The sequence below is a fragment of the Vespula vulgaris genome, chromosome 4 (assembly GCF_905475345.1).
Source record: "Vespula vulgaris chromosome 4, iyVesVulg1.1, whole genome shotgun sequence".
In the NCBI taxonomy this organism is placed as follows: domain Eukaryota; kingdom Metazoa; phylum Arthropoda; class Insecta; order Hymenoptera; family Vespidae; genus Vespula; species Vespula vulgaris.
In genome coordinates, this window is record NC_066589.1 from 4,675,001 (window position 1) to 4,685,399 (window position 10,399).

Sequence of the window (10,399 nt, forward strand, 5' to 3'; positions counted from 1 at the left end):
AGCACTGGAAATATAAAGGAACTCAGGTGTAACTGGGAACGACAGTCAAGGGATATCAAAGAAGAAAAACAAGAAGTCAAAAAAATCGTGGTCTCCAACGATACATCGGATAACAAGAAGAAGCTCTTGGGAAAGAGAACGAAAGAGATCGAACATTTGGTTAACTTCTTTAATTGTAAGAACGCTGAATCTTCGTCAACGACCAACGAGAACACCCGTGATCCATGGATCAAATCGAAGAACAACGTAGTACCGGGTTATTCCTCGATCGAGTCGAACTTGAAAAAAAATAATAGAGAATCGAAGAATACTAACAGTGAGTACAACAACGGTTACGTGTCGGATGGTAATTGTTCAGAAGATAGTGGACATATTAGCAACGAAAATGAAGTTGAGTGGAAAGATGGTGGTCAGAGTGAACAACTCCGTGGTAGCTTTGAGAAAGAACGAGGATCCTTCTTTGAGGATATCCCACGTAACGAAGAAGATCGTACTATCGGGGTATTTGATTCTTCTTCCCATGTCGTACGCAGATTCGTTCGTTCTGAAAAAAAGGAGATCGTTATGGTTACCAAAAATAATCCTTCGGCGTCCAGCGAAGCTAGTAGCATCGATAGTTGCAGAGAGGACGTGTCCAAATCTATCAGTGGATACGAAGTATCCAGAGATTCTTGGAAAACTCCCAGATCTGCACATTCGACTGGTTCCAACGTTGGTAAACAGGTCTGTCCAGGATTGTTTAACATTCGATATTATCGAATTGTCGGTTTGCCATCGTGAAACCAACTGTGCCAGATAACACTCGATAATTAACTCGAAAGATTCGAATTAGCATTTAACGTTTAAAGCGATCTTAAATGTTTAAACTCGATTATCAGGACTGACGAAGACACTTAGGATGATCGTTGCATCATGAAACTAAAGATTTTTTTTTCTTGATGATTTTATGAGAAAATATCATATTACAACTTACATACATCATATATCGTCGAATCATTTTCGTTAAATGAATAATATACTTGCTATTTCTCCTGTAAATATAACAAGTTATTTTGTACCACGAAATATCTCTTTTGACGAAATGCCAGATGTCTTTCGATTTGTTTTGCTTGCTTAATACGTTGTTGAAACTTTAAAATAAATTATATTATAATATCTCTAATATAGAATTACGTAGATGTCTATTTGATGCTAATGCGTCATACTCGTCGTAAAATTACAATTATATAATTTCCAACAATTTAATCTCATCTTCTAATTTTTATCAATTTGCCAAATTGTCGTAAAAGCCAGTCTCTTTGAACTTTCTTTTTTTTTATTATTCAACAGTTTACAGTGATTTATTAGTTTCTAAATCATATGAAGTTCTCTTAATCTTGTTTTACTTTTCACACAGATATTCTTCAGATCGGGGACCTTAGAAAGATTAGAAGCTCAAAGAGACGAGAAGCTCACTGGACATATTATCTTGCTACAAGCTCGATGCAGAGGATACCTTGCTCGTCGAAAACTTAACACATTAAAGGTAATCAACAATCTTCAACGAGTTCGATATAAAATTTTGTCAGAACTTTTCGACTACATTTCCATCAACAAAATCCTATTCAATTTGTTTTTCTAATAAAAGAAAAACAGTACAATTGGATATCGTATTAACAAGAAGCTACAAACGTTTTTATGAAAAAAATAATATTCGATCAATAATCGGTGATTCTGATCTAAAATTAATTAACAAAACTAACATTATTCATTTATATATATATAACTTACGTAGATATCTAATTGCTTAAGCAAGCTAATTATTCCCTGAGGTATTTCAATTATCACCTACCTTTTTGTCCTGTATATTCATTTTTACTCGTTTTTTTTTTTTCTAATATCTATAATTTAATACATTGATGTATAGTACCGGACGTTGTTGATCTTGACCCATAACTGATCGAGAATCGTATACGTTTGCAACATTCAATGATTTTTCATTTACATAATATGTAATAAAAGGTTGTTTATCTTCTCGCAGCTGCAAGACCTCGCGGTGAGATGTATTCAAAGGAACGTAAGGAAGCTGATGTCGGTGCGAGAATGGCCATGGTGGAGATTGTACGTGAAAGTCGCGCCTCTCTTAAATGTTCATCGGACCGAGGATCAGTTAAAGGCGAGAACGGTGAGAAAAAATGCTAATCATATATGTGTACGAGTAGGCTTATCCCTCTAACATCTGCATTTAGCAATGTCTCCTTCGCAAGCATATATACACATGTATATACATAGATGGATATGTACTTGTATTTCCGATTACTGTAATAATCGTTCAATTTCATTTCGTTTCATTTACACGTCTACCACGGTAAAAAAATATTATTCTCATAGATTTCTTATATTTTTTATCCTCTTACCAACAGGAAGAACTTGAGGTACTTCGAGCGAAAGTCGAGAGGCTCGAACAAGAACGGAATCATCTAAAACACGATAATGATAAACTCGAGGCAAAGGTGAGTAAGATTTCCTGAGCCTGATCTTGATAAATTATTTGTCTTATTCTCTTCAAAAAATATACTCTAAGACCATAATTGTTACTACAAGATATTAATCCAGATTTTCACTTTCTCAACTCCTTGGTTAATATCAACCATTTGCTAATGAAGATGTTAGCGACGTGTCGAAGTAGTAACGAGTTCTTTTCATACAACAGGTTTAGGTTTAGGTTTAGTGAAAACTGTCTGCCGTTCAGTCGTTCATTACACGCGAATCGTATAATTAGGTTAATTGTACGCTCCGATGCGTGCTACTATATACCAGCTTCACGGATTGGATTAAAAGTCCAAGTAAACGAGGTACATGAACGAATCGGTACGACTCGGTTATGACCCACATAAACCTACACGTCGAAATTATAATATCGTATAGTGAGTCATCGTATGTGTTTAGCACACAATTTTGGAAACTGACGTCCATCTTGATCGTGCGTCTAATATAGTATACATCGATTAAGTAAGAGAGAATCCAATGAGGATACTTGGATTACATAGTCACGCCTAATTCAAAGTCTATTCGTTGTTCGATTACAAAACGTAGAGAATTTTAGATAGGAGAACCCAATGACGATTCTTGAATCACATAGTCGCACCTAATTCAAAGTCTATTCGTTGTTCGATCACAGAACGTAGGGAATTTTAACGGAAGACTCTTGTGACGAAATTAAAATCGGAATAAATGCTTTTGTCGCTTCAAAAGTGAAGCAAATTTTTATATAAACGGAAGCACATGTTCCGCATCGTTAAACGCCTACACTCGAGGATATCAAGTTTGTATAATGTTGCGCATTTGCTACACTAGTTGGTTGTAGTCGAGCAGATGTATGTCGAGAGAAACCAATAGAGCAAAGTCCGTTTATTCAGGATATCTGGGATAAAACGAAACGATCCATGAAAAATCGTACAGTTAGGCCTATTAATATGGAACCAACGTTAGGACACGTGGTAATTTGAATTTTTATAATGAATATGTAACTAGAGCAGTATCACAGTCAATGCTTTTATTCGATAAATCAGACCAACTTTGTAGACTCCTATGAATGTTAATCGAATCTTAAAGAACTTTTCTTCGATAATGATCCTATCGATAATAGATCTTCAACTTATCTTGGAAATATGTTTATCAGTTGGGAACCAATCGGTAACTTCCACTTATTTGCCTGTTATCCGAGTATTTTTTTAAGACTCAACGTTGTACGTGGGTCAGTTCGAACGATCGACGTTCAGATTCTTTTCTCACGAATCCCCGAAGAGAAGTTGGCGAATAGCCAGAGATTCGGCTGGTCGCACGTTTTCATCCTCTTCTTCCTTGCCTCCACGTTTGCTCGTTCGTTCGTTCGTTCGTTCGCTCGCTCGCTCGCTCTTTCACTTAGAATAACTCGGAGGTGACCGCCTCCTTCTCCTCCTCCCTCGCCTCGTCCTCACATGGACACCCCGGACGCGTATCTCCTCTTTCTCTTTCTCTCTTTGCGGATCGGCTGACCCAGGAAGAGGCCAGTCGCACCGTGACGCTTTCTCGATACGGGCGTTGTAGTTGTTCGACGTTACGCAATCCGCCGAACGAGATGCGACTCTTCGACACGTAATCGAACGATCGAGTGCCGTTCGAACGAGCTCTCTGCAAGAAAAGGAAGAGTTCTCACCTAGAGCAACATGCAAACACAAAGATCGAACGTACACGGCAAACTTCATTGTGATCCTTTTTGAACGATCAGCTAATTTGAAAAAAAAAAAGGAGAGGAAATAGTGTGTCAGAATGCCGTCGGTACCATCGTCAACATTCTCGGAAAGCATGACACCAAACAGTCACAGTCTGATCGAATCTAACGTCGATGGTACATCGGAAGACAGGAAAGACCTGGTAAATTCTCCGAGTACCAGTAAAAGTCTTGGCAACTTAGCAAAGAGACCACCCTTACCACCGATCGTCAATCAGACGAAAAGACCAAGTAGTAGATTACATATCGGTGGTGGTACTTTGAATTCGATCACGAGAAGTCCGTCGCCTTCTAATAGTCTCTCTTCTAGTCTATCTTATCGCGCTAGATCAACTACCAGATCACCTTCGTTAACTTCCTCCAGAGCTTATTCTCGCTTGGACTGTTCGACGTCACTTTCCGTACCACCACGTCGAACGTTTCCACGTGAAAACAGCGTGGCTTCCTTGGTCAACGAGGATGTTGCCTCGAAAGAACAAGCACCTGTCGTCTTTGATGCTAGTCTTAACTTCGTTTTGGGCTGTGATAAACAACGAGTCAGACAATCCTTCAGACCTACGGCCTCTCATCTTGAACCTGCCACAGCTTCCTCCTATCTTTCCAACAGAATATCGCAATTTCTTAAACGAACCGATCATATCATGGACGAATGGCGAAGTCTTGGTCATAAGGAAGACTTGGACGAGAATTGTGTATCCATCTCCAATAATCCACGAAACAACTCGAGAGCGTACATGGGAAGAAGTCAAAGTGCTACGAATATCATGATCAAAGGGTATCAATACTTCAGTAGGTCTTCCAGTAGGACTAAGAGTCCTTCCTCGAGACGAAGTATTTCTAGAGCTTCGGAAGATAGGACACTGTCGGATGGTCCTGGGAATGAGGTACCTTCGAACAGCCTCTAGCAAGTTAATTGCTAAAAATGAAAATTTCTTGAAATGTAGACTCCGATTTAATTAGGAATTACGATCATATCGAAGTAGTTTTTTCCGATCGTATAAATATCGGTTGAAGATGATTGTCGTATACTCTGCAACACGTAAGAGTGCATCTTTTTTTACATTGCGACAAATGTAATATTTCTTTTTATTGCAGTTGAGTGAAATGACGGCTGACTTCGCGGAGGAACACTCGACCTCTACGTTAGCGGCCGAGAGAATCGATGCAGAAACATCGGAACGTTTAAGATTGGAACGAGAACTCCAGGATGTTACCGAGGCTAATAAGAATCTCCAGCAGACTACTGAAAGACTCGAAATGGAATTATTGTACGCGAGAGCAGCTGATTTGAACGGCGTCGCGTCGGATGGGGAAGATGGCGAAGATGGTGGTGTTTATAGACAACGCTACGAACATGCTATTCGTGAACTCGAATTTACCAAGAGAAAGATGGCTCAACAGCACGAAGACGATCTCGAACAATTGGTTGGTCTGAAGAAGCAATTGGAGAAGAAGGTACGTTTTCGCATTTTTCATGACTAACTAAATGAACATTCAATCAAGATAATAGTTGTACGTGTCTTACCAAGTCTTATTACTTGTATCCTCAGCTGGCCGATGCCTATGAAGAAGTCGAAGAACAACGTCAAGTCGTAGGTCAATGGAAACGTCGAGTTCAAAAGTTAAACGGTGAAATGCATGACCTAAGATTACTGCTGGAAGAACAAACCGCTAGAAATAATCTTTTGGAGAAGAAACAACGCAAGTGAGTTAGGGCTTCCGGTTATTTCCATGCTCCCGATCGATCTAAAAACGATGCTGTTAACCTATTGGTTATTGGTTTGTTTAAATTCTCGAAAGTGAATCGTGCACGGCTTGGCAATAGCGATTAGTACAATAGCTGTAGCGATTATAATAATAGTAAGAGCACTCTGATGCCAGTTACAATACCGGAACTTAACAGCTCGTAAATTGTCCCGATTCTACTTTGTAGAATTTCCACGAAGTCGGAAAGCCGAGAAAAATAAAGAACTCACAGAAGATCGTATCTGGGTTTCCCGCTGATACGTTTCGTTCTCTGTTAATACTTTGACGAGAGACGACTAGTATTGGGAGGTGGCTCGCTCTATTCTCATTTCTTCCGTAGCAACAAGTGTTTCTGGCTTGGCGCCAGGCCAATAGCGCCGCGAGGGCACCCCTGCCAGACTTTAAGATCGTATCCAGCTTGGCTATAAATCGCGATGGGTGATCGTAAAAATAGTCGGGTACAATGATTAACGTAAATTCAAAGACATATTCCCCGAATCATTTCTCCTCGTCTTTGAGTACTTTTATCTTGTTACCATTTGTATCACGTTCGTTCATTGTTGTTTAACATATTGGCATACATTTCCTATTTCCGCTCATATAATTCCTTAACATTTTCGGCTCGTTGTTGATATCGATGAATTTAATGGCGATTTTGTATATAGGATGATCGGATGATTGGAGACAAAAGATACACTTAAACGCGTAGTTGTAATTTTGGTGACGTTTTTAAGATGTGAAATTCTGTTAAATGGCTAACGTCGGTCTTAATTTCTTTCAGATTTGATTCGGAAACGCAAAACTTGATGAACGATCTCAGACAGGAAAAAGCGCAACGAGAAAGATTGGCGCGGGAAAAAGAGATTGCGATCGCTGAGAAATTCACGATAGAACAAAACCTGAGTGTGAGTATCGTACCAACTATTTAAGTACTGGTACCAAATAAATAACGTATGAAATAAAAATCAATGGAATACCTTGGCTTTCTGTAGGACGCAAAATTAGAAATTGAATTGAAAGAAGAAAGACTTCGTACGTTGAGTCAAGAACTGGAAGAATTAACGTTCGGTGGTAAAACAGAAGAAGAGGTTGCTCAATTGAAGAAAGCGAAACACGAGTTGGAAAAACGTGCAAAAGATCAAGAGGAAGAACTGGATGATTTGGCTGGACAAGTGCAGCTGCTTGAACAGGCAAAATTGAGACTCGAGATGAGTATTGAACAGCAACGCAAAGAGATGCGAAAAGAGATGCAGCAACGTGACGAGGAGTTGGAAGATGTACGTGGAAATGCACTTAAGAAGGTAAAAGCCTTGGAGTCTCAGTTGGAGAACGAACACGAGGAACGAACGATACTTCTTCGAGAGAAACACGAATTGGAACGAAGATTGGTAGCCATAGAAGAACAGGATAGGGTTGATCGTGCTGCGGATGCTGAAACGACACAAAGGTTTATTACTTTTTGCTTAAACATTATTTTTGGTTATATTTAAGTAACAATTTAATGAAAGTTTCGTTTGAATACTGTATGTACGTTACTTCAATTTGTTTGTTTTATTTTTCAAATGATAAAGATTAAAAAGAGACCTAAAGAGAACAAGAGCATTGCTGAGGGATGCCCAGACAATGTTAGAAAGATCGAAAGGTGATTCGACTGGTAAAGCTGCTTTGAGGCAATTGAAGAACCAATTGGAAGACGCTGAATGTGCCAGAGCAGCGGCTGTCAAAGCTAAACAAGCTTTGGAACAAGAATTGAACGAGACGCAAGCTACTTTGGAAGAAGCTACGAGGCTACGTTCAGAAGCCGAGGATCGTGCTAATGCTGCTAATCGTGAACGATCGGAGCTTCTCTCTCAGCTCGAAGAAAATGAAGAAGAACTTGCTGAAGTAAGTAATAAGTATTTAATCGCATATTATCTAACATTTAATGCTCAAGAATAAAAACAATGTGATTTTAACATTTATAAATATTAAATTGTACAAATGTTTATTAATCCTTATTACTTCTTTTCTTCTTCTTTTTTTCTTTTTTTAAAGGTATTGAAAAAGTATCGAGCTGCTGTTCAACAAGTTTCCGCAGAGCAAGCACAATTGCAAGAAGCGCAGGTACAGATCGCAGCGCTCGAAGCAGAAAAGTCGTCGTTGAAAGATCAGTTATCAGAATTGAGTCAACGATTGGAATCCGTTGAACAACTCGGTGATCCAACTGCAAATAGTCTTGCTACGAGACGATTAGAGTTTCGCACAAAGGAATTGGAAAGTAAATTGGAACTGGAACAAACAACGAGGGCCCGTCTCGAGGTAATAATTTTTTTTTTCTTAAGTTTCTCGATTTAACGAAATGAAGAATCGATTTAAATGTAAAAGTTGATTAACGTCGTATCTTTTTTTCAGACTCAAATAGCACGACTTAAGGAGAGCGTCGAGAAGCTTCAAACCGAGACGGCTTTGCTAAGAACAAAGGAACAAACGGCACAAGACACGGCAAGAAGATTGCAAAGATCATTACGCGACGCTCGCGAAGAAGCAAGTTCCGCGTTAGCTCGCGAGCAAGAAGCGACACGTGCACGACGCGAGCTAGAGAAATCTTTGGAGGCTGCTGAAGCTGAAACTAAGGTCGCTCGGGACGATCTAAGATTAGCGCTTCAAAGAATAGACGATTTGCAAAGTGCTATACAGGGTGAACTCGACTTAGATTGTAGCGAAGAAGCAACGAGTGAAAACAGCGACAGGTTGGATTTGATGAAGAAAAAAAAATATATATATATATATATAAAGAGAGAGAGAGAGAGAGAGAGAGAGAGAGAGAGAGAGAGAACGTTTTATTTTGATCTGATCCAAATAAAATATTTATAGGAAAATATTTGAACGTGAATAGAACGTGAATAGATTTTTAGATTATAAATGTAAAATTTAGAATTGTTTGGTATCGCTAATGATATCAATGTAATTCATTTGGATCGCGATTAAAACGGAACGATCTATATAGAAAAATTGTATATCCTTTATTTTTTTTTTTTATATATTTATTTTAATATTTATTTCTTTATTTATTATGTCTTTTTTTTCAGTGATTGATCCGGAGCAACATCGGACTTAGAGTCCGAAGAAGACGAAGAAGAACCGATCGATCGAAAAGGATCGGCTCGGTGTTCTGACGAAGCATCATTATCTAATGAGACACCGATCGAAGGAGATCGTCGTATAAAGTTTTTGGACACACGAACGAAGACTAGTTGCGAATGAACTGAACTCGAACCCCGTCGTAGATGGAAAAATAAAATATCAAAGAAACGAAACTTTCATCGATCGTACACATTACACACGTACACACATATACATATATATATTCGTGTTTTTTACGTTGACATGTGACTAGGAAAAAGTCGATCGGTCGCATAAAAGTGTCTGAAGTATTATTTTCGTCGTAATAGCAAATAAAATTATCGAAAGGGAATCAAAGAAGACGAAGCACTCGAAACGGTGATTCGTCTTATATAATAATTAAGATACAAAGAGAGAAAGGAAATTTGTATCGTTAACAATTAAGCTGCGAAAAAAGTCTCCCAGTAATTGTACGCGAACAAGAGTCAACAATTTTCATGATTTCTCTCGCGGCTTTTCTCGCGGCTTATCAAAAAAAAAACAAAAAAAAAGAAAAAAAAGAAAGATAGCAGCGAGTAAGTAGGTGCTAAACTAATAAAAATGTATGATACCCGTAATGCTTCGACGTCGTGGTTGAACGTGTCCTTTTTTTCTTTTCATTTTCTCTCCTCTCTCTCTCTCTCTCTTTCTCTCTTTCTCTCTCTCTTTCTTTTTCTCTAACTTTTTTTTTCTTTCTTCTTGTTCGCGCATGATTGGTGCTACTTTGCCCGACTATAGTCTTCTACACGAACGAACGATATCGTTCCTTCAGTCTTCCAAGCGAAATCAAATAACTTTTAATTTCTGAGACTCTTAATACTATTGTCAAATGGCAAAGTGCATGGAATTTTGAAAAATATATACCTCAGAGCACCCTTTGAACTAGAAAATAATCGTCACACGAAAAAAAGCCTTACTTCCATCCAGAAAATAAATATATACATACATACATACATACATACATACATATATATATGTATATATATATATATATATGTATGCACACATAAATATATATATATATATTTATATATACATATATAAATATATTTATATATAAATATATATGTATATCCCGACATGCTTTCCGCATAAACGCGAGATTGCACATCTGGATCGCGTTTTTTGCCGTGTTTCGTTTGTATAGAAAGAAAAAAAAAAACAAACAAAAAAGCCACGACTCGAGTCGGATCTTTGATTTCGTGTAAGAACTCTCGTGTAACTTATTGCTTTGTAAAATGCAGATCTCTTATTTAATTA

At 38.2% G+C, this 10,399-nt stretch overlaps 1 protein-coding gene across 7 annotated transcripts in view; it reads left to right on the forward strand.

Annotated features, from left to right (window-relative positions):
- Positions 1 to 10,399, forward strand: part of LOC127062997 (unconventional myosin-XVIIIa) — a 65,777-nt gene extending 55,378 nt beyond the window's left edge. For 5 of the 7 annotated variants that reach the window (XM_050992097.1, XM_050992100.1, XM_050992099.1 and 2 more), the window contains 11 exons: positions 1,397 to 1,525; positions 2,021 to 2,164; positions 2,403 to 2,492; positions 5,348 to 5,707; positions 5,803 to 5,957; positions 6,780 to 6,903; positions 6,991 to 7,445; positions 7,570 to 7,882; positions 8,033 to 8,296; positions 8,390 to 8,727; positions 9,067 to 10,399. In XM_050992097.1, coding sequence (XP_050848054.1) covers positions 1,397 to 1,525; positions 2,021 to 2,164; positions 2,403 to 2,492; positions 5,348 to 5,707; positions 5,803 to 5,957; positions 6,780 to 6,903; positions 6,991 to 7,445; positions 7,570 to 7,882; positions 8,033 to 8,296; positions 8,390 to 8,727; positions 9,067 to 9,073 — 2,379 coding nt within the window. In that variant the 3' untranslated portion in view covers positions 9,074 to 10,399. Of the gene's footprint in view, positions 724 to 1,396; positions 1,526 to 2,020; positions 2,165 to 2,402; positions 2,493 to 3,613; positions 5,137 to 5,347; positions 5,708 to 5,802; positions 5,958 to 6,779; positions 6,904 to 6,990; positions 7,446 to 7,569; positions 7,883 to 8,032; positions 8,297 to 8,389; positions 8,728 to 9,066 lie in introns of those variants that run through there. The other 2 variants (XM_050992102.1, XM_050992103.1) reach the window with 2 other exon arrangements.